Source organism: Artemia sp. Qi Xiang Cuo, chromosome 2, assembly GCF_049724085.1.
Source record: "Artemia sp. Qi Xiang Cuo chromosome 2, ASM4972408v1, whole genome shotgun sequence".
NCBI lineage: Eukaryota > Metazoa > Arthropoda > Branchiopoda > Anostraca > Artemiidae > Artemia > Artemia sp. Qi Xiang Cuo.
In genome coordinates this window covers 36,472,837-36,497,966 of record NC_142795.1, presented here as the reverse complement: position 1 = coordinate 36,497,966, position 25,130 = coordinate 36,472,837, and the positions used below count along the sequence as shown (strand labels likewise).

The following is a 25,130-nucleotide window of genomic DNA, read 5'->3' as shown; positions in this document are numbered from 1 at the left end:
CCCTGGCCCTCTGTAGCCCGCCCTCTAAAAGCTTATTAAAGATTTTTAATTCCAAAACCTATGGGAGCTGACCCCTGGCCCTCCATGGTCCGAACCCCCCCCCCCTTAGATGTTTAGAATAAGATATTTTTAATAAGTTTTTTTTGCAGGGTGAGGCGTCAGGACAGAGAGGGGGCCGATGGTCAATTGCCGTGATTTTTGGAATAAAATACCGCTAATAGGTTTCTTGGGGGGAAGGGGTTGGGCCATGGAGGTCGGGCCAGGGATCAGCTGCTATGAATTTTGGAATAGAATATCTTTGATAAATTGTTATTTGTTGTTTTTTTTTTTTTTTGGGGGGGGGGGGGTCTGGTAATGGAGGGAGGGCCCTGGGTCACTCCCATAAATTTATAATAAAGAATCATTAATATTTTTCTCTGGGGGGGGGGAGGTTGGGCCATTGAGGGAGGATGGTCAGCTCCCATGGTTTATCATTGATAAGTTTTTTGAGGGGAGGGAGATCGGGCCATGGAGGGCCAGGGGTCAGCTCCCTTAAGTTTTGGAATAAAAAAAAGTACAGAAGTTGTTTTTGGGGGGAGGGGTAGGGCCAGGGAGGGGCTACCATAATTTTAGGAATAAAATATAGTCAATAAGTTTTTGGGGGAAGCCTTGGGACATGGAGGGAGGACCAGGGGTCAGCTCCCTTGAGCTTTGGAATAAAATATCGTTAATAACATTTTTTGAGTGGTGGTGAGGATCGAGCATATCTGATTTATGAACTATTTTAAAAACCCTAACATAAACATCTTATATGCCCCCAAGGCATAACTTAGAACACTTTTCCCAGGGATATTGAGGGTTGTGCCGACTCCGGAGGTTTTGTTGTCTGATTTTTGAACTTATTTTAACAAAATAGCTGTCTCAAAAATGCAATCGGATGGTTTTGTTGAAACCATTTTTAATCTTAAAAAGGGAACTAGAACTTATAATTTCCAATCGAATGAGCCCCTTCCGATTCATACGACCACCCTTTCCATAAAAACCTTATACGGAGTATAATTTACAACACTTGCCCCCGGGTTCTGGGTGGTTGTGCAAACCCAGAGTTTTTGTTTTATTATCTTTGGTCTATTTTGAACAAAATGACTATCTTAAACATTTGATATGACGCATTTAGGGAAAACCGGGTTGGGGGGGGGGGGGGCTTGTTGCCATCCGATCACTTTGACTCTTAAACAGGAAACTATACTTTCAATTTCTAATCTTACGAGTCCCCTACGAAGTTTATAGAGCCACGTCTTCCTTAAAAACCTTATATGCGCCGAGGGCATAAGTTAAAACCCTTCCCCCGTGCTCTGGGGGGTTATGTTGACCCCAAGTTTTTTTATCTGAACTTTGGATTATTTTGAACAAAATGGCTATCTCAAAATTTTGATTAGACGTATTTGGGGAAAAGAGGGTGTTTATGTCAGGGGGTGGGGGGTAAATGCCTTTGGATCACTTTTGACTCTTAAAAGAGGAACTAGAACTTTCAATTTCCAATCAAATGAGCCCCCTCTGAAGTTTTCCGACCACCCCTTCCATAAAAACCTTATATTCCCCTGGGCATAACTTACAACGCTTGACGCCGGACTCTGGGGGGTTGTGTCCACCCCGGAGCTTTGTTATTTCATCTTGTTTCCCTCTGATCACTTTTAACTCTTAAGAAGTGCACTAGAAATTCCTATTTCCAATCGAATGAGCCCCCTCCAAAGCTTATACGAACACTCCTTCCATTTAAAGCGCCTTTAGGGAAATAAATAAATAAATAATAAAACATTTGAACCTTATGGCCTTTACTATAAGCAACGCTACAGCGTTGCCAGTGATATTGTGTTGGTTATTGGAAGGTATACAGATATTCTCAGGGGTGAATTGGGGGGTGGGGGTGCGTTAGAGGTTCTTTCCATGGGATTTTTTTCGTTGGGGAAGGAGCAACATTAAAACTTAAAAGGAACAAAAGAATTTGCATGTATGAGGGGGGGGTGCCTCCTCGTTAATGCCTCACTCTTCTCCGTAAAGTTTTTTTAGAACTTTTAAAAAAGATTATTTTTCTAATTAAACTGCCCTTGTGATTCACGAGTCATTCTTAAATAATTGGAAAAAAAAAAAATCAAACTTGAGCGCAAAGAGCGAGGTATTATATATACGTAATAATTTTTGTTCGTTTAAGTTTTAATGCCGATCCTTACTTTCAGATGAAAAGACTTGTTTTTTTATTTAATTTAAGACAAATCAAATGGCTTTTCCATTAACAATAACTTAGAATCCTCTTTGATGAACTAGTGATTTCATTAAATTCAAGCATATTAATTAACAGATCATCTCAGCTGTCTGTCTAATTGAATCTAAAAATATTGGAATTAGAAAATAGAAGAAGATCTCGGGGCAACAAACAGAAAGCCAAGTTTTGTTGATTGTCGTGTCAAATGAAATTCATTCAAAAGATGGTAAATAAAAAATCATTTTGATCTTGCTAATCTATTTCACAAAAACTTATATTCTTCTTATTGAACCGTTGATTCTTGTTAGTACTTGTTCTCTGACTCGTACCTCTTGATGAACGGTTACAAACTTAATGAATTATACAGATATAGATAGATAGATAGATATATATATATATTTATTGCAACAAAAGCCCCTTCGGGCCATGGCAAAAAAAAAACAAATAACACAAAATTATACCACATGGTACTAACACACATAACAGGGTATATAATAATAACTTTGAACAAGCGTAACAATTTCAAAAAGAAAACAAACATTCTAAGGCATATAATACCATAAAACTAACATAATTACACAAAATGTCGCAGACATGATCAATGCATTTTAAATGCTTTAAAGCTACATGGATCATGGCTACAAAAAAGAAAAAAGAAAATGCTTCAAGCACACCATATAAAATAACTTTCAACATTCTTTTCTTGTCCAGCCTACCGTCCACTCTCCTAGAATCTCTCTCTGTGCTGCATGGCTATACGCGCGAACCTCCCTACATTCTTAATATCCACTTTAAACTTACTTGTTAAAATTCCGACCATCTAATCCTTCCCATTAACCCCAGTCCCAAAATTTTCTACCCTCAAATCTTTCAACTCCTTACAATTGCACATAGTGCTCTAAGTCATCATTTTCTCTGCCCATCGGGCAAAAATACGGACCCTTCTACGACCTAAACCTCCCCAAATACTTCCTTCTTTCACCGAAAGGCATAAAATTACCCCTTATTGAAATGATCCACCTCATATCCTCCCCCTGGATTCTCACTTTAAAATAATATTCCTCCCCCATGCCTCCTTTACCTCCACGTACACACCTAGAGACGCTGCCGCGTCTATATATTTGGAATGGGTATAAAAATTCAGTTTTGGTTACTATTAGCCCGAGTTAATCTTTACAGTTGTTAACTGTTTGATTAATTGATCTTGAACAATTGTAGAAGGGTAAAAATAATTCTTTGCCAATATTATCTTAGATAAAACCAAGCTTTCAGAATTTGTTTTCCAGCGCTGTAACAGGCGTAACAGTGCTCCTTAAAAAAGAGAGCCAATTTTCATCTCTTAAATTCAAGCTCAATCTGAAGATATGTTGTTTGGTCTCACAGGGAACTTTATTATAAACCATTTTCACTACTAGTCCGGGAATCATTTTTCCCTGAGCGTGGAAACGCCAAGAGGAAATTATGAATGAAATGAACTTCTCTAGGTATATATTCGAAAATTTGAAGGATATTAAAAACTGAATGTTTCTATTGAAGGAGCGTTATTCGGGACTCGTTCAAAGCACTTTCTTGTTTATATAATCTTTATTTTTGATTCAGAAGAGACAAATACCTTTTTCTTTTCAGGCGTAAATCAGTAGAAGCCCAGAAATACAAACTATTTTGATACGACTCTCTTAAAGAGAACGTAATGAGTCTACATTAGTGATCCTAAATTAGTGAGATTTTGTGTGTGCTTACAAAGTGCCTATTAATAAAGCATAGACATTTTCAGATTGCAGGAACGTCTTTTTTTTGGGGGGGGGGGGGGCAAGGGGGCATTTGCCACCCCCCAATAATGTGGAGAAAAATTACTACATATCCCATACCCCTTGACTATTCGGATATGGACCCCTCTTGCCCCCCTCCCTAATAAAAATGCTGGAAATTCGCCCCTGGCAGATGGACAGGATAGTTAGAATTCACCTTTTTTGCCAAAACACCACAAATTTTACTGGGAAACTTTGTCAAACTATCGCACAAATTGTCGTCCGATAGCCTCTGTTTTTCAATAGATCCAAATTTTGGATTTAGCTGAAAATTTAGTATTAAAGATCATAATAAAATTTTAACAGAAGTTTCAAACATCCAGACATTGCAAAAAAAAAGGACGACAAAACATAAAACAAGCTTTAACATATGTTGTAATAAAAACCTTGGTGATGTGTAAAATCAGAAATAATTATTAATAGATAGAATTACTCTCTTAGTTTTTAGATTTTGTAGAACCAATCTATTTTGATGCTTAGACTTTGGTTGAAGTCAAGGTTGCAGCGGCAGCTGCAACCTAGTAAAGAGCGAACAGCAGCCCATAGTAACCAAAAGTTAAGAAACGAGCTTTTAAAAAACTGCCTAGTGAAAAAAAAATTCCATCTTACACTGGCTCTGGAATAACTATTATTTCGATTTTTCTTAAAAGTAAAAGTTTATTACAAAAAGAAATTTATAGTGATTTCGAAAAAAGCCTGAAACCCCTCGAAAATGGCGTCAGATCAAAATGAAAGTACACCATTGGAATCAGTATGGTCGAAAATCTTAGACAGAAAAATTACAGTCCCCCTCCTTGAACAAATAAGAAAATCGCTTTTTTGCATCGGTAGCACTGATCTGTCTCCCTTTTTTTCCTTTTTTTCCACCAGGGCTAGCGAATGACCAGAATATCATAGAGAGATGGTTAATGGCTCATTTGAAAGGAAATTAAATTTTTAAGTGCCCTTTTTAAGTGACCAAAAAGATTGGGGTCAACTTGCCCCCCTCCTCCCTAAAGGCCCCCTCCCCCAGTCATCCAATCAAAATTTCAAGATAGCCAAATGTTTAACATAGTTCAAAGGTCCAATATATTTGGTTTTGATGATGAATTAGCCCTCCATAGTCCCTGAGGAAGGGCCGTATATGGTAACGGGCGTATCGATATCGCGTGTAACGGTGTCGGGCGTATTGGTATCGCATGTATCGTATCGGGAATATCGGTATCGATATACGTTATTGTTTGTTGTTTTCAGTCATTTTCTAGGCTCATTTTTTAAAGCATGTCACGGCAAGGTATCATGGTTGCAGAGGTAGCTGCAACGTAGTAAAGAGCGAACCACAGCCCATAGTAACCAAAAGTTAAAAAACGTGTTTTGAAAAAAACTGCCTAGTGAAAAAAAATTTTCATCTAACATTGACTCAGGAATGTTAACTATTATTTCGGTTTGTCTTAAAAGTAAAAGTTAATTGCGAAAGGAAATTTATAGTGATTTCAAAAAAAGCCTCAAACCCCTCGAATAAGGCGTCAGATCAAAATGAAAAGTGTACCATTGGATTCAACATGTTCAAAAACCTTTTACAGGGAAGTTACAGTCCCCCTCCATGAACAACAAGGAAAATCACTTTTTTGCATCAGTTGCACTAATCTGTCTCGCGTTTTTTTGTTGTTTTTTTCTTTCTTTTTTTTCAACAGATCTAGCGGGCTACCAGAACATCATAGAGAGATGTTTAATGGCTCATTCAAAAGCTATTTCTCATATCTACGTGCTTTTCATAAATTCTGCCATCTGGAAGTGTCCTATGGCACTAAAATGGCACTTTTTGTGCTATTTCTCAAGGGGTGGCACTAACAGGCCACCAGAACATCGTTGACAGATCTTTTATAGCTCATTTAAAAGATTTAACCAAATTTGCATTCGTAAGTGCGATATAGCACTGAAAATAAAACTTATGGTGTCACTTCTTAAGTGGAAAAGCTCTGAAGTACAAAACAGGTATCATTGTAGTAGTTATGTTCAAGAACTCTTAACTGGAGGTTCACAAGAACCCATGGGCGCCCATATGGGGGGGCAGGGGGGGGGGGCTGTCGCCCCCCCCCTGGCTCAATGATGCTGCCTTAGTTTAATATTTTTGTTCTGAGATTTCTATTATATAGCATTAAAAGTGCCAATTAGACCAGGTTTGCCCCCTGGAATTCAGCTTATGGTCGCCCATGCAAGAACCCCTCCCGTACACTCCCCTCCCAGCCCCCTTAGTAAGTTTAATAAATTGTCTGCTCATCAGTAAGCTACTGAAACACTAGCAGGTTACCATACCGTCGTAGACTTAATGTTTAATGGCTTAATTATAAGCTATTGCTTATACTTACTAGGTTTTTAAAAGTTCTACCGTCTATTAGATTTCACAGATTTTAATGTTAACTAGTTTCTGAGGAGAATTTGCATGGAGCTCTTTGTCATGCTTGAAGTATTAGCTGTAACCTAGTAAAGAGCGAACCACAGCGCATAGTAACTAAAAGTTAAAAAAATGTTAAAACGGTCGTTTTTTCTTCTTGATTCCAGGCCTAGCGGGTACCTAGAACATCATAGAAACGCTTAAGAGCTCATTCAAAAGCTTTTTCTCATATGTTTTATATAAATTTCGCCGTGTGCAAGTGCCGTATGTAATGAAAAAAGACACTTTTTATGCCGTTTCTCGAGGGCTAGGGTTAGCGGGCTACCAGAACATCTTAGATAGATTTTTGATAGCTCATATAAAAGATGTTGCTCGTGTCTACGTCGTTTTTGTAAATTCCACCATCTGAAAGTACCAAATTGCACTGAAAACGCCGCTCTTTTTGTCACACCTGAAATAATAAAGCAAGTAATAGCGGGCTCCCAGGACTATTTAGAGTAATATTAAATGGCTCATTTGGACACTATTGCTCATATCTACGTGCTTTTTATCAATTCTACCATTCGTAAGTGAGATATAGCACTGAAAACAACACTTTTGGTGCCACTTCTTAAGTGGAAAATCTCGGAAAGATAAAAAGGTATCATTGTAATAACTATGGTCCAAAACCTTTAACTGGAGGTTTGCAAGAACACCTCCTGCAAATTCCTCCTCCAGGCCCCCTTAATAAAATACACATTTAAAGTCCTGCAAACATCAATATATTAAATTACATTAGTAGAGGCGTGGTTCAGTTAGTACAGCGCTGGACTTCAAATTAGATTACCATGTGTTCGATTAAAGCTTGGATTTTTTTTTTTTTCAATCATGATTTGTCCCTTCTTACGATTACTTTTCAGACAATCCACTATTTTTGCAAATATGATGCACTTATTTTTAAAATCATATCCCGGGAAGGCTCATTCTAAACCTATTTCTCATATCTACGTGCTTTTTATCAATTTTACCATCTAAAAGTGCCACATAGCACTAAAAACGGCACTTTTGGTACCACTTCTTAATTGGAAGAGTTTGGAAGCATAAAACGGTACCATTGCAATAATAATGGTCCAAAGCCGCTAACTGGAGGTTTATTATACCCCTCACAAATACTCGTCCTCCAGACCCTCTTAGTAAGTTTCATTAATCTCCAACTCATCTTAAAAGTAAAAGATTATTTCGTAGAAAAATTAACTAAAACCCACAACTTTTCAACTAAAAATCTACCAAAGATTAAGCTTGAATGATCAACAGTTTTGAATTGAACTTTAGAACTTCACTCTGCGATGAAGCCTGTGTGCTAGTTCTAACGGCGGTAATTGAGGGGAAAGGACGTTCTTGCCCCCTTATTTTTTTACCCAGCCTAGGTTCTGAAAAACATCTTTTTTTGGTCATTTTATTGAAAAAGATACTTTTCCATTAAGAAAAATGGGGGAAACAACCGAAAGTGCACTTTATGGGAATGTGCTATCAAGTTAAATTTAGAAAAAAGTGATTAGGTATAAATATAAGCTTTAAATGAGCCCTTAAACAGCTCTTAAATATGAGCCCTTAAATATTTTTTAATAACCGCGAAGTAAGTGAACAGCATACAGAAATATTGGATTGATTTATCAAGCAACATTTGGGTCTTGCCAGCTATAATACCAATACTGGGTAATATACAGTCTTAAATTTTAATATGCTTTAGTATTACTTGAAATGAAGATCAAATAAGACATAATATGAACTCTGGAAATCCGATTATTTCTCTCTATACAACAGTGAATTTCAAAGCTATGATAGAAATTCTAAAGCTAGTCTATAGTCCTAATACTATCAAGATGGCTTTACTTCGAACTTGTGTACAAATTAATGATGATGTGTCCTTTTCCGAACCAAAATGAGAGCCAGTGATTGAACTGAGCCATTGTGCAGAAGTAATACCAAATTAAATGTAAACAAAATAAAGCAAAATCCTAATCTGGATTGTTACTTTACCTTAAAAGGGACTGATCCTAAAAGGGAAATATAATATTTGTATTCTGTAAAAAGTGTCCTTAATTGGTCTGCTTTTACTGTACCAAAACTCCTATATTATTTTGTGTTTTCAGTAAAGCGCTAGTTTTGTATAATGCTAAAAGAATAGGGAAACATAATTAGTTGGTTTATTTGTACTAGTGTTATTGATATGTGTTAGATCGGCTGTGAAGTAATAATTTTTGTTCGTTTTAAGTTTCAACTTTGCTATTTACTTCCCTCGGAAAAACTTTGTTTTTTTAAATTAATTAATTAGAAGAAACGAAGATAGACTAGTAAGAGCAGCATATGATCAGAGGTTGAATAATGATTTGAAAATATTGTGGCCATCCCAAATTAAATCATTGCTAGAAAGAGTGGGAATGTCTTACGTAGAGGGTCAAAAATTCAGAATTGGCAAGGGCTGGTTGTAAATTCTATAACATTGAAACATTATAATCAGGCTAAAAGTAGTTTTGGAGAGGAAGTTTATTTTAAATTTAATTTAACGTCTATGATTTTATGTCGAAGGATTCAGCTTAGGGCGAACTGCCTCCAATCCAGAGCAGGCAAAAGGTTTTCGACAAAAAGATAAGTTGATCCTGAAGGGCGGTATATGTGTCCCCTTTACCTTTGTAAAGATGAGGATGAAGATTTGGACCATTTTCTCCGGAAGTGCCCGGTGCTCTTTGATTTAAGGGGAAAATATTTACATGGGATTGATTTGTTACTTCCTGGTATTTTGCAAAGTAGTAAACCAATCCCAATATTTCGAGTTGGTGTGCGCATTGATAAATGCTTAGAATGAAGGAAAAGTTTATAAAATTAATCTCTTGTCTCTAGATTAGGTTTTTTTCGCTTTTGTATTATGTTTTTGTGTGCTTTGTAATTTTTTCTGTTGGTGATTTCCTTGTTTTTTATATATTTTTGTGTGTATTTACCCCTGGGCTTTTGAAATACTCTGATCTAACTATATATTTATCTCTCTTAAATTTCATTAGGAGTCTTAAAGTCGAAATTTATTGAATAATAATCTGAACTAAGTTCACGCAAAGAAATTAATCTTTAAAAATGTCAAAACAAGATAAAAATAGAATTCACTTATATGAGGATTCTTAATCAAATTAAGTAAAAAAAACAAGTTTTTTGGAGCGACATTAAAACTTAAAACGAATAGAAATTATTCGGTATATGAAAGGGGCTGTCCCCTCCTCAACGCCCCGATCCTTACGCTAAAGTTTGGCTTTTTCTCACAGCTCTACCTTTTAAAACAATAAAAAACATTATCGTAAAGAGTGGAGCGTTGAGGAGGGGTTGGCCCCTTTCATATAAGGAATAATTTCTGTTTTTTTTTAGGTTTTAATGTCGCTCCTTACTTTCAGTTAAAAAAAAACTTGCTTTTTTATGTAATTTCTGAACATTTTTGAATTAATTCAGGTTTCGATTTTGGCTCACAGTACATCAATAACTAAAACGAAATCTGCATATTAGTTTTACCTTTTTTAAACTAATAATAACCTTATAATAACCTAAGTTGGATTTTTGTTCTATTTATTTAGGAATGACTCCTGAATCACAAAGGTTGTTTAATTGGAATAATAACCTCTTTAAAAGTTAAAAAAAAACGTAGCGTAAGGATGAGCTATTTAGGAGAGGCAACCCCCCTTATATACGTAATATTTTCTGTTCGTTTTAAGTTTTAATGTTGCTCTCTACTTTCAGTTGGAAAAACTAGTTTTTTTTTATTTAATACTTCCCAATAACAAATACTATATGCAAACAATGAGCAAAGTTCATAATTTGCAGCCCTTCCCCCGGGAACTGTGGGGGATTAAGTCATCCTCAAAGACAAAAACCAACAAAGAGAAAAATCTAAAAAAAAAAAAAAAAAAACTAAAATTTGGCCAGTGGAGAGAAAAGAAAAAAAAAAACAACAAAACAACCCGGTTATTTTGCCTGTATACAAACAAGGCGTCTTCAGCACGAAATAAAAACAATAACAACAGGAAAAAAAACAAGATAAAACTAAAAACCAATAAAACCACCACCAAAAAAAAAAAAAAAAAAAATATAAAAGTGGTGCAAACTGATACACATAGGGAAAGAGTGAGAATATAGAGTTACGTAAGTGATGACACCAGAGTAACTGAGGAAAAATAAAAAAAACTGTAAATTACTTTCAATTATTCCGTTGCGAAATAATCCTTTTGTTAGCTATTACTGAAGCAAATCGTTTTGGTCTAGCAGGTAAAATAGTCCCCTGGTGATTATTTAAAATCTTAACTCTCTTATTGACTGTTGATTCACTCTTTAGAAGGTTATCATAAATTTGGTCAGTATTTAAATTACCTGTGTCCCTATTTATGGAAAGGTTAGCAAACATATGTTTTTTAATTTCTATGGCTTCTTTAGCCCATTGGGTGTAACCCTTATCATTAGAAATACCCAAGGCTTCATCAAATTTTACAAAATGATCTGGTTGAAGCCAAATATGCTCTGCTAAAGCTGAAACGAAAGTTTCTGGAGGCTTGCTTAATTGTAGGGTTTTTTCTATTGAGTTTCGGTGTTCAATAAACCTTTCAACAAATTGTTGGTGAGTCCTACCAATATAGAACTTCCCACAAGAACATGGAATTTTATTTACCCCGCTTACTAAATTTTCCCGAGTTAAATCCTTACCAGAACTAAAAAACCAACCATTGGTCTCAACGATTGCAAGCTAGTATCTATAAAAAATTTACGTAAAAGCCGTGAAAGATTCTCACCCAAACCAGGTACGTCTGATAATGAAATGAAGCTTTTTGATACAACTATATCTACAGACTGAAAAACCCCAATGACCCTTCTATCATGTTTAACCCGGCTATTTTCAATTATTTTATCAATGAACTTAATTGGATAACTATTACAAAACAAAAGATCCCTCAAGTATAACAAGTCCGAATCCAGAAATTCATGGGAACAAATGCTAAAGGCTCTATCCAATAGTTAAATGACAACCCTCCTTTTTACCGATATAGGGTAGCAATAATTAAAATTTAAATAACTATCATTTTGAGTTGGTTATATGTAAATCGAGAAAAGTAAATGGAGATCCCTTTTAATTAATAAAATATCCAGAAAAGGTAATTTATTATTATCCTCAAACTCAACTGTAAATTTAATATTATTATTCAAAACTATTTAAATGCTTACAAAATTGGTCTAAGGAGTCCAATCTATGTTTCCAAACGCACACCACATCATCCATGAACCTACCCCAGAAGCAATGGGAGATTCTAAAACTGTTTATAGCGGAGGTTTCAATGGCATCTATGAATAGATGTGAAATCTAATAGATGTTTTTTTTTTAAATTTTTCTCTTTGTTGGTTTTTGTCATGGCTGGCCAGTTCGGCTTTAGATCTTTCATTCATCCTCAAAGACATATTTATTAGATTTTCGACTATGCTGAACAAAATGGCTATCTCAAAATTTTGATCGGGTGACTTCGGGAAAAAAATGAGCGTGGGAGGGGGCCTATTTCCTCCAATTTTTCTGGTCACTTAAAAAGAACACTAGAGCTTTTAATTTTCATTTGCATGAGCCCTCTCACGATATTCTAGGACCACTGGATCGATACGATAACCCTTGGAAAAAAAAATAAACGCGCATCCGTGATCTTTCTTCTGGCAAAAAAGTATAAAATTCCACATTTTTTCAGATAGGAGGTTGGAACTTCTACAGTGGGGTTTTCTAATACGCTGACTCTAATGACAGGGTTTTTTATTAAGATTCAATCACTTTTAGGGGATGTTTCACCCTTTTTTCGAAAATAATATAAATTTTTCCGGCTCTTAACTTTTGACTACAAATAAAGAGTAACTAGGCTCAACAGTAACCGAGACTCTAAAAAACATAATTTTGATATCAATAGATGCATTAAAAGAATTGGCTTTTCCAGCAGGTTTGGAATTTTCTGGGGAATTTTTCAGTGGTGGGGGCAGGTTTTCCGCAGGATGAATTCTCCATGGGATTTTTTTTGGCAGGAGAAATTCTCCACGGGGGAATTTTCCACGTAAGCAACTTCCTACTTGGGAGGGGGGGAGATTTCCGTGAAAAATTTTCCAATGAATGGGGGATTTCAGGAGTGATTAAACAAACAATTAGAAATAAAAGTCTTTTTCAAAAGAAAGTATGCAAAGAAGAATTTTTTCATGCGAAATCATCCGCAAGAAATTCTAGGGGGGGGGGGGTTTCAGCGTGGACGGAACGGTCTAGAGGGTAGTGTTACGGGGGGGGGGGGTTTACATGGAAGGAACTTTCTACGGAAGTGCCTCCGGTAAGGGCAGGAATTTTTCAGGGAGGGGGAGCCTTATTTACCGGTATTATTTGAAAAACGATCAGAAATTAAATATAAAACATGTTTTTTTTCAACTGAAAGCAAGGAGCGACAGCAAAACTCAAAAACAGATATTATTCCGTATCTGAGGGGTCTCCCTCCTCGACACCTTGCTCTTTACGCTAAAGTTTGACTGTTTGTCCAAATCTTTTAAGAAAAACTCCTAACGGCCGTTTAATTAGAATAAGATGCTTCTTTGAAAAGTGCTAAGAAACTTTAGTGAGAAGAGCAAGGTGTCGAGAAAGGGGGCATCCCCCCTAAATATACGGAATAATTTCTGATCGTTTTTGTTTTAATTTTCCTCCTTACTTTCAGTTGCAAAAACGTGTTTTTTTTTTTATTTAAATTAAGAAATATAAGACCAGCCGTACCTAAACCTAAAGATAAAATTTTTGAGTTACAAGGGTTTGTTTTAAACCATGGTACATTATGGCTTCAATGTACAATTGTTGTTTTCTTTACCCAGGCCCCTTCTTGTGGAATGAACTGTCATAGTAACTTTTGAGGGGGCTAATTCAATAGAAAATTAAAAGTTCTAGCACCCATTTTAAGAGTCAAAAGTGATTGGAGGGTCGCAAGCTCTCTCCGACACCCTTTTAGATGCTGTTCCCCAAGGAAATCTGATCAAAGTCTTGAGATGTCTATTTTTTTAAAATAGTTGAAAGCTCCGATTACCATTCCCCTGTAGATGTTGCGACCACGCAGAGTCCCTGGGGGAAGGGCTGTAAGTTATGCAAGCTGCTCGTTGTTTAAATGTACGTTCTCTTATTGGGAAAGGGAGGCAGACTTGATTCTGGGTCTCTAAAAAGGCTAAGGGTTCAATGGTGAAACTTTCAAGAAAGCTTCAGGGGAATGTTGAAATAAATTAAAACACTCTTAGTGTATGCAGGTTGTCAAAAGAGTGCATCGGCAATATCTCAGGAATGGCTGAGTTTATTAAATTGATATTTTCAGGGCATGTTGAGGAGAATGTTGGACTAACCAAGACACTATTTGCATCCAGGTTGTCAAAAGGGCATATCTGTAATATCTCAGAAATTACTAAGGGTAATAAATTCAAACTTGAACAGCATAATGGGGAGGATTTAAAAACTAAATTAAAAGATACATAGACAATCAAATAGAAGACAACTCATCCCCCTCAGTATATCTCAGGGACGGAAAAGAGTATTATGTTTAAAGTTTCAGGAAATGTTGAGGGGGGTATTGAGTTAAACCAAAGATACTATGTGCATACAGGTAATCAAGAAAGACAGATCTACAATATATCAGTGTTAAGTTTAAATTTTAAAGGAAAGACGAGGACAATATTTGGTAGTTTCTGTTGTTTTTAAGTTTTGATTGACCATTCATTATAAATTTTGTTCGTTTTGGGTCTTATTTGTTCATTGATAGTTATATATCTTCATTTTAAGCTTCAATTATTATGTGACTTTTTTTGTCTTTAGTTTAAGTAAACTCATTATTTTTCTTTGAAAAACTTCTTTGCGAACAAATCTTTTTCGATCAGTTTGAATAAGGCTTTCGATCAGTTGAATAAGGGGCTAAGTAAGAGCTTAGCCTTCAAGAGCAATTGTGTCGTGGGTATTAAATCGATGTTATTTTTCATGAATTTCGTCCTATAAATGGATACTACGGAAGTTTCAGTCGGCTTTATGATGAAAGCTCAAAACGCTACTAGTTTTGGGGAAAATCCCTTACTATCAAGCTGATGCATGAATGCACACGTCTGCCGTCTCCATGGCAAAATTTTATAAATTAGTATACGAGATAGTTCCATATCCACCATACATCCCAGTTTTGGCTTCCAGAAGTTTTTCTTGTTTCTGAAAATAAAATCGATCGGCGGAAGGAGATTTAGCTCCAACACTTAAGTGACTAATGTAGTAACGCCTATATTGAATCAGAGGAAAAATTTTCAGAAGTTTCAAAAATTAGATAAACATTAAGTTGTTCAAAATAAAATGGATATTATCATAAGTTTATGTTTTCAGACATTTTGCGTTAAAAACTGTAAGTAAAGAGCGATCCTTGCTAATAGTTAACGAAACCCTTAATGATATAATTTTGAAAATAATATATATCCATAAAAAGAATAAGGCAATTATACCACTGCTACCTTTGCAAGCGTGTTTCATAGACGCTCTTCAACAACTCAGAAAAATGTTTCTAGCTAACCGGTTTATTTAAGAATACATAACCAAAAAATATTTGTGGAAAATTTTCCAACCAAGAGTGCGGCCATTGAGTGCCAGAGTCTTGGGTATAAGCACGAGATATAAGTACTGGGTATAATTACTCGTATGTCTGAAGTACAAGGCAATATAATACAAGCATATACTTCCCTGTAAGTATAGAGGGTGTCAGAAAACAGGTAAGGAGGATTTATACTTAATAGGGCTAGGAAACGCATTTGTAAGTTCCAAAAACCAAAAGTCTTTTCCCACGATCTATTTTATACTTCCCATTTCCTTTATGCTAAATCATGGAGACTGTCAGCAATTTATCGATAAATCTCTTAACAAAGATTGCGCGGGGAGCAATTGCTTAGAAAAAATACATTGTTCACTTAGCCACACTTTCAGTGTGATCTACATTTTCTATTAAATATAAACTTACTTATTTAACATAAAAAAGAATATGGAGAATTGCTTCTATGTTACATGGATAGTAGTCTCTTGCATTTTCTTATCGTTCCACTAAAATAATTTGATAGAGAGATAGCATTTTTCCGTTTTATACTCGAGATATCTCTTCTAGGCCTTCACCTCCACAACCTTGCTCTCTGAGTGGTTTTCCACATAAAGTTTACTGATCCAACTGTTTATCGTGATACTAAAATGCAGAATATAATGTTGAGTTGGGAACCTGACAAATACTTTATATTGAATTTTCTTTAACCCTTAATTTTGATTCCTAATCTTCCTACAGTAATTTTTCGCAAATGAGGCGTTGATTCCAATGAAAAATTTGGATCTGATCACACCAGACTTGTCTTACAGTTGGAGAATAATGAAAACCTATGCATCCCTAACTCAATTTTAAACAACTCAAGATTAAATTTATAAGAAAGAAATATGCGTCGGCGCTTATTATCCTTAGAAGGGCTCAAAGTAAGACACTAGTCAGGGGGGTATGGGATTTCACCCCCCCCCCCAAAAAAATAATTATCTGACTCGTAAAAACGTAACAAAAATGTATTTAAACAAATTTTCGACGCGTTTTTTTAAGATTTGTTTATTGTAACCTTCCCCACTGAACAAAAGTTCTGGATGCGCCCTTGGATAGAAAGTATGAAATCTGACGCAAATTTATATATTTAACTTGTTTAAACTTCGAGTTTTACATTCGAGCGTTAAACACCAACACAAAAAAAAACATTAATAAAAATTACCTTTCTTTGATGTGTGGAAGCTATCTTCGAGCTTTACATATTCAATATCATAATGAATGGAGGAGTTTGGCAATAAATCTGGATCTTTATTAACTTTGTATACAGCATATTTGAAAGCCAATTCTACGGCACTTCCTTTCTGCTCTTCTAAGAATAATGCCCCTGAGAAATTTAATAAAAGCTTAGTTATTAGAAATTACTTGTCGTGATTTGATCAATACTAGTGCATAGTAGAGAATGGAAAACGAGGAATATGATGGGAAATATCGCTGTTATTTACTTTGTGTAACTAAGGTATAGGTTAGAAAAAGGAGTTTCTGGCGTTTCCCACTTGAGCACAAATAATATTTTTCAAGATTTCGTAATTTTTATGATAAGACTGGGTTTTATTATACGGTCATTAGGGCTTTTGATTTCATAATCGTAAGAACCCGATATTTTTCATTGCATTTTAATCGTTTTTTTTTCTTGCAAACAGTTTATAATGTATAACTGTGCGGTACGTCCCACGTTCAAGTGTGTCTTAATAAACAAGTAAGTATCTATATTTGGGGCAGGGGTCTCCCGAAATAGGCCAGAAAACTTTATTTTCTGGTCAGCATAAACCCCAATACACAAACAAATCCATCTGAAAATTAAAGGGCCCTGAAAAAAACTACTAGCGATTTTTCTTATTCTGTCTAATTCGTCTCCTAATATCATCAATTCTTTCTTCTTTCTATAATCATTCCATTTAAATGTATAAAAATCTATCGGTGAATCAACTATTGAATGAACTATTGATTCACTAATTCAAAACACTTCTTCAGCAAGCTAAACAGATTACTTCAAAAATTACACGTGTTCCTTTTTTTTTAATGTCAAATCAATTTGTGATGCATTAATTACTGTCTATGTTTATGTAGTTGAAGTAACTACTTGCCTCAGTTGGTCTTTCGACAGCTGAAAATGGGCCAGAAAGGAGTTCATTATGTAAACAAACAGAGTTGAACTAGACTTTGTTAAAACTAAATTTCCAACTATCTACTTAACAAACATTTTTGTCAAAGTAAGCCTTCTTGGCACAATAATGCGCAGTTGTAAAACATAAATGCTAAGGCACATAATTTTTTTAGTGAAAATATGTTTTCTTTAGTAATAATAATTGTACTAAAGGTGCAATTATAAAATTTTATGAAAAAACACTCTGATTTGAAAAGTTCGATGCGAAATTACACAGTAGCCATTTGAAGATCTGCTTTAACAGGACTTGATAAATTCGGATCAAAGCTTACAATAGAAACGCCTATCTTTCGTGAAATCACATTCCGGCCCGAAAACACACCATCACTCAAATTTTGCTTCCATTTGGGTCTCAAATAGCTTGTTTATCTACTAAAGAGTTCTGAATGAGCCTGTTGATTCAAAAAATAAACGGCTTTCAGTAAATTGTTTCAGTAAATATGGAAGATATTGACTTCCTTTTAAAAACTAGAAACGAAAGTGGCTAATACCCCCTGAGAAGTTCAAAATCCTATAAAAAAAAGGATAACAAAACTAAAAATCATAAACATTCTGGTCCACGTTTTTTGTAGAACCCCGTTGAAAGACATTCTATTTACCTGCAAAACCACATCCGTTCGAGTGCCTCCCAAATACAGGGAAGCATTAAGATGACTGGAAAAAATTAATCTTACTGCCCTCTTATTTGGTTTGCTTCGCTAGTTTTCAAATTTACAGAATATATTTGATGGTGACGGTCACAGATATCTAACAGTTTTGGAACGCCGACAGCCCCGTCAACACCTTGACACTACTATCTAGCCAATCATTTATTCACAGTATTAAAAAATGAATAGCCCCGTTCCAAGTTTGCATCTGTTCTAAATAAAAAGATATACCTTAAACCTTCAATCTTGTGGGCCAATCATCCAAATCACGCTAAAAGAAATTGAGCATATCACAAATTGGCAAATCATGGACATGCTTCATTACTGTGGCGAGGCATCTGTAGTCAATATTTTAATACTTTTATTGTTTCTTGAGATTATTTCGATAGCTATATGATTCATACAAATTCAAATGATTTATCTCCGAGTCACTAATAAATGATTTTTACCAAATATTGCTTGCCCTCGGTCAAGTCGTTTATTTGTCAATTCTTGAAGAAGAAAGCAAAATACAACATTTTTTCTGCGATTTAAAAATTTTTCTAGCACTAAATAAATTTTTCAAAGGAAAAATTTTTCTGTCTTCATACTTAGAATATGAATTATGAAGTTGCAAAACCAAAAGTAATTATGGCAGATTCATAAAAATTTGCTACATACCTATTTTGATGTGTCGAGGCAATCCATTTACCGTGCATAAAAATGAAATGTTTGCTAAGACAAAGACAATAGGCTGGGTCCATTTAATCATTTCTCATGGCTGTGTTCTTATTTAGGTTCAGTCACACTCTCCCCTTAATCTATTAACAAACTAAATAGAGGGTATTCCCTCTCCAGAGGAAGAAAATCTACCGTGATCCCCGGTGGAGAATTGCAGAGAGAAAGCAGGCGCTCTAATGCCATTGAAGGGACACTTACTTCGATACGATAAAATGATATAACATTCAAATAATAAGCTGAAGCTAGTAGATTGCGTTTTTTGTGTCTAAATGTAGACTATAAGATGCAGTTCTTTTTTCATCAAATCAGAAATAACATATTCAGAGGTTTTTTTGAAACAAGTGGAGTTTCTTCTAAGATGTTAAGATTACTATCTTCTTCACCTAGATTTTCTAATTACCCTGTTTAGATATTTCTGATATTTAAGGGCAAAAAAATAGAAAGAACTGTTATACCAAATTCATTCCAGAATGTTCTAGTCATTTTAAGCTTATATTGCAGAATACTTAAAAATACATTTTAAAATTCAAATTTGAGTTAATAATAGTTTATCCCTAAGGCAGGGTGTGGATGAAAGTATGCCATAGAGAGAAGAGTAACTTAGCGGTACTAAAAATGTTTCACTCTGTTAAACCATCTGGAACTGACACATTGAACCCTCTTCTCCTATCCCATCCTATTCAAACCATTTTTAGGGGTATTTACAAAAACGTCAAACAATTTTGTTAGTTATTTCATCTCACCCTAATATGGGCGTCTAGCCTTTCTCTTGGCCCATCAATCGGGCCCGAGGCCATGGGTGCAGGGAGGGGGCAGGGGGCAGCTGCCCCCACTATTCCTTCAAATTTACATTAGATATGGCTGAAAAAGCAGATGGTTTGCAAAAAGCAGTTGATAAAACTCCATCACACTATCGACTGCCCCCCCCCCCCCTAGACAATATGCTGCCTAATGCTGCCTAAGCCCAACCCCGAGGCCGACACTTTTCGTAAAAACTACTGAAGTTGACTCTTAACAATTTCTCGCAATAAAATAAAATCAGCAGTACAGAGGAAAAAAGAAAGAAGAAGCGGGACAAACCCAAAGTTGGGCTCCCTAACAAAACTCTTCATATGGACTGTCGCTCTCAGACTCTCCTGATGGCTAGGTTTTGAGCCACAATGAAAACGATATTTAGGATTGACGTTGACGTTAAAAGTATCGTTTGGTTAGGAATTTTCTATGGTTTTGAATGAAATGGAATAAAAAGCTAAGAAAAGTGACATAATATATGCCATTAAATGTAATTACAATTGCCGTGACTGTTATAATTTTAAACAGGTTAAGTAATTATTCAGTATATTGTGTTTAATTTCTACCAAAATTGACTCTGTCAATTTCCAATCTGGGAAAAATATTGCAATACAAAAGTCCAAGATCAAAACACATTAAGTAAATATTAAGTAAAAAATATTAAGGATACACGATGTTTGTTTACAAATTTGAGGCAAATATTGTAATATAAAGGTTTTTTACCACTGTGCGGTTGCTTCTACCGCTACTCCTACCAAGATTACTACTGTAATTTTTCCTACTTATTTACATTAACTGATGATATACACATCACCAGTTAGCAAATGTTACCAATTTTTAATATGATTGCAAAATTACTTTAATTAAGAAACGAGCTGAAATTCAACTGAAATAAAAAAAAAATTCCCTGAAAAGCTAAAATAAGACCAAATTTAAAATTAAAAGCAAGCAGGAATTAGATTATCTAAGAGGTTAAACCTAAAGGAGCAAAAATTGCTGTATATGAAGGGAAGAAAGGAAATTACAATGAACAGGACAGCCAAATCTGAAACAAACACAAAAAAACACATTTAAGGGCAGGCCTAATACTGTCACCCTTCAATTCCCCTTGAACATTACAGTGTAATTTGCGCTATATTGAAAACATTTATTGTTTATATAGTTTTTTTTCATTATGATGCTAAAAATTGAACACTATCTTTAAATCCAGGAAAAATCCCTTCCCCTGTGAAACAGCATATAAGGTTAATATGTAATACAGTTGCATCAATGAAAAAACATAAATTAGATTTTCTTCTTAAAATAGTTAGTATTAGCCTTCCTGGGGGTTTGAGGAGAGCCAATACCACACTTACTTGTTTTAAAAAAGTTCTTACCATAAAAATTTGTTACAATTTATTTATTTTTACTGTTTCAAAAAGACTTGTTCTCTTCAATGTTAATACCATTTTAAATAATTTCCTTTTTAGATTCTCTATTAGTAAATCAAAGGATGGCCATAATTGTTTCATAAGCATCCTTCCTGATGAAAATTTATCTTTCAGCATCATATTGATTTGATTAAAATGAATGTGTAATAGAAGCCTTAGTATTCTAAGAAACTTCAAATAAATTTTCCCTTGGCCAGTTCTAATAATCCTCTTTCGCAGTTTAATTCACTCATATCTTTCTTATTTTCCAGTTATATGGATGTCAACTTTTCGGTCTTTTCTTAAATCACTTTCTAAAACTTATAATAAAGCCATAAATCTAATCAGAAAAATGTACACCAACTAACTTGTTACTAGTCGAAGGGCTTTATCTACCTGACCTAAGACTGGACGTCCTCGTCTGTAGACACTCTTACAGAAGGATTATGTGCAAGGAATCTCCCTTCTAGCCAAGATTTGAGTTCTTTAACACGTTTTTTGCGCTTAAAATGCCATCAAAATTTTTTCATCAAGTTTTTGTGACAGTTAATGGCTATTTCGCTAACTCAAAAATGTTTAATTTTGGAGATAAAAAATAGCAAAGATAAGAAAAGAAAAAAAAATGGAAGTGTTAAGAATAAGTAATGAGAAAAATGAAGAGTAATTTTTCAACACTAGACTTCATATAGACAGTTTTGTCAGCAATTACTTAGAACAGATACCTCTTGTCAAGCCTCGAAACCTCGTCGTTCGACACTCGTTTCAAATTCTGTGATCGAGGAAGTTAACAAGTAATTGGCTCAGGATTTTCTGTATTTTCATTTTAGTTAAATATCACTAAGATTAGTTTAATAATTTTGTTAGGTTTTCTCTATAATTTTTTTTTTATCAAAAATTGATCTTATTTAGAAAAGTAAATTTCAAAACGATTTTCCTGGTGGATTTTCGGCAAATACATTATTCATAGATTTTATAACATGATCGTTACTCATCTTATTACTGCACCTTCCATTATCTTAAGTGTTTTATCCAACTTATCGTTATTTTCTTATTTTGATAAACTTCGGTAGACAATCTAAAGTACATGGCTCCTCAGCTGGAACTGTACTAGCCTTTCCCAAGACCCTGTCAGAAGGTACATATCTCTATTTTGACAGATCTTTCACTTCTGTCAAGATCCTGGTCATGCCGGCTGAAATGAAAATAAATGTGACTGGGACTACAATAAAAATTGATTGGGTGTTAACAACCCCAATATCTTTAATTCAAAATGAAAAAAAGGCAGAGAAACTTCTGTAACGTATATGCATTCAAAGAGTAACGTAATCATTACTCAATGGTACGGTAACGAAGGAGTTTTGCTAGTTTCCAACAGCAAAGACATAGGAGAGGAGATAGAAATCAAACGTTTGAAAGGTACAAGAGGTCAAATGTTAAAGTCAAAGGTACAAAAGAAGTCTCAGATTACAACACCTTCATGGGTGATGTCAACCTCCTGGGCTTCATGGTTAGTTGCTATCGCTTAGAGACGCATGCAAAGAAGTTGACTGTGCGTTTGTTTCAAAAATGTTTTATGTTGTACTAGCGTACACGTTTCACGAGTTGAAGGGTCATAGCCCAGAGGGTTCTCGTGACATAAATCAGCTCATAAGCTTTTTTAAGTGCTGCTGAGTTTCTGCTCAATTTTGGAAGCTCAGAAGCCGCCTTTATAATCACAATGAAGAACTTTCAGATAAAACTGAGGATCATGTCTTGAGAATGGAAAAATCCATGCAATACAAGCAATAGCACCAATACGCTTACCGGAATTTTATGAATTTTTAAAATGCTGCTCAGTGCAAACAACCAGGATATTACAAAAAGTCACGATGGATGTGTGTAAATTGCAAAATTATTCTCTGCTATACATTGCTATTATTATATCTGCTATTATGTTGCTGATACAACAAGATATAACGAGATCGCTCAAATTATCAGATCATACCTCTCAGACTATTCAAATTCCGCATACTCCAGCACAAAGACCTGCTTTCAATCCCTAATTTGTGTGTCATATTACATGGAATACCCTTGCTATTTCGGCTGGAGAATGCCATTTCTTTGGCACCTTCAAAAGGCTTGTAATTTCTTTTTAGTTTTCGAACGATTTTTTGTTCAGCTGCTTTTTTAATTTTTTTTTCTATTATTAGCGTTATTATTAATGGCTTGCGATTGTCTAGTTTTATGGCCGCGTGCAGTAGGGCTGACTCCCTGCGGTAGAGGTGGTCTGAGCCCTCTGGAGCTCCCCCTCCCAAATTGTTCATAAAACTATTAGTTACATTATGCTTATTAAAATCAGTGGATTGGGAATAACAACAACATTTTGATCTCAAAATTATACCTAAAGCGCAAGAACTTGATATTTACATTTTACGCTTTACAAAAGTACTGAAAGAAAATTGTAATTACCCCTGTATACATATCAATTTCATATTATCTTCTTTCTTTACACTTATTTTGTACTGTATATGTACATGCACATATTTCAATTTCATGCCATAGTTTATCTTTAGTTTCTTTATATTTGTCTTGTACGTAGAAAAAACAGTATATTGGATTCGCATACGCATTATTAAGAAGATGTTACATTATCTAATGTAAAGTCAGATGACTGAAAAAAAATAATCATGATATTGACTTTGTTTCAATTTGATATTTTGTTTTAAGTATATAAAACAAAGTTAACTAAATAGAGCTTAAATCTTACGCAATGTATATATTTTTCAGTAAAATTCAAATGAGATTTTTTAAATTTGGGAGCGGGGTCAGGAGTGGCCAAACCATTCTTATTTGTCATAATTTATATTCGTTTTAGTTTTGGCTTAAAAATTGCTGGTTAGGAGCAACAGTCCGGTTTTGCCATTTTGATTTTCTTTTCCTATTATTTATTTAAATTTATTACGAAGAAGCACTAATGTCTAACCTCTGCATTTTTTTTATAGAGAGTGTGTATTTTCTTCTAGATTGATGAATATGATATTGTATTTTTTAAATTTGCACGGAGTTCTTGCTTGGGATCAAAAATGCGGCTTCTGTTTGTCCTTGAGCCAGAACATATAATGTTGGAGGGAGCTGGAAACGAAATCAGATGATCTACATCAGAGACTATCATTTGAAACTGGTCTGCCAAGCTCTCGTACTTCAGCCATGAATAAATTTTTAAGTGAAAAGCTCCGTTTAAGCAGAAAAGCAGCCTGGTGGCCATTTTAATGTTGAAATTAGATTAGAATTCAAAGTGCCAAAGATATGTGACGCAAAAGTGGTCAACAGGTTAATCCGTTCTGAAAATCTAAAATGGATTTTACCTTGAAAAGATTGGACTACAGAGGATGGACTGTTTCTAAGGTATCCTTGGCCAACGGTAGACTGAAAAAGAAGAAATAGATCAGTAACTGACATGGGTATGACCAGTTTCCAATCTGATTTCTAGACACCTATATTGCAATTCTTAGGCCTTCTTTGTAAGCATTTAATGAATATGTAGCTTTTTTTCTTAAATAACACTGAAAGTACATCACTGGATGATGGTGGACCATTTTTGAAGTCATAATCTTTTGGTATTTGGATGCATAATACTTGTGTGTTGAATGCACTACTCTATGACAAAAATTTAAAAATACAGCAGGGGGAGGGGGGTCTATGGGTCATAGCAAACAAAGCTTGTTGTAACTATAATGAGAAAAATTATAGAAAAAAACAAAAATAACACAACGCATTAAATATATTTTCTGAATATATTTTGCTGTTCTTTTCTTTCTTTTAGTGTTCATATCAACCAATCCACTCTTTGTTAATATAAACCAGACAGGAATTGTGGGTCTTTCTCCGTGTGCAATCCTTATTACAGTGTTTTGAATATCTAATTTAGTGAGTACAGATCTGAAGGCAGTTCCGCATATTACTGAACAATAGTCCGTCTTTGGTAATACATGTTTCTGAACATATTTTAATGGGAATTCTGGGGGTATTTTACCAAGCATATAAGCTAAACTCTCCATGGTGTTGATCATTTTCAAATATGTTGAATGAACATTCGAAATATGTGACTTTCATGTTAACTTATCATCACTGATGATACATCCCAAAACTTTTACTTCCTTGACATACTGAATTGGATTTCCGTCAGTCAAAGTAGGTTTTCTAACGTCTTCGTCGTAAATATAACTGCCCTCGTTTTAGAAGTAGATAAATTCAGGTCGGTATCCTTCGCCCATTTTTCAAATCTCCTTATGACACAATTTACTTTCTCCTTAAGATAGCATGTTTCTCTTGCCAAAACCCAAGAAT

The 25,130-nt window shown here is 34.9% G+C and overlaps 1 protein-coding gene across 1 annotated transcript in view; it reads right to left on the bottom strand.

The window, feature by feature from the left end:
• Positions 1–18,681, bottom strand: part of LOC148955186 (glutamate receptor ionotropic, kainate 1-like) — a 133,557-nt gene extending 114,876 nt beyond the window's left edge. Inside the window, exons 1-2 of the mRNA XM_089106500.1 lie at positions 18,544–18,681; positions 16,235–16,396 (exon numbers count right to left, since the gene is read on the bottom strand). Of these exons, the coding sequence (XP_088962626.1) occupies positions 16,235–16,396; positions 18,544–18,634 (253 nt within the window). The 5' untranslated portion in view covers positions 18,635–18,681. The remainder of the gene's footprint in view (positions 1–16,234; positions 16,397–18,543) is intronic.
• Between the last annotated feature and the right edge of the window lie 6,449 nt (positions 18,682–25,130).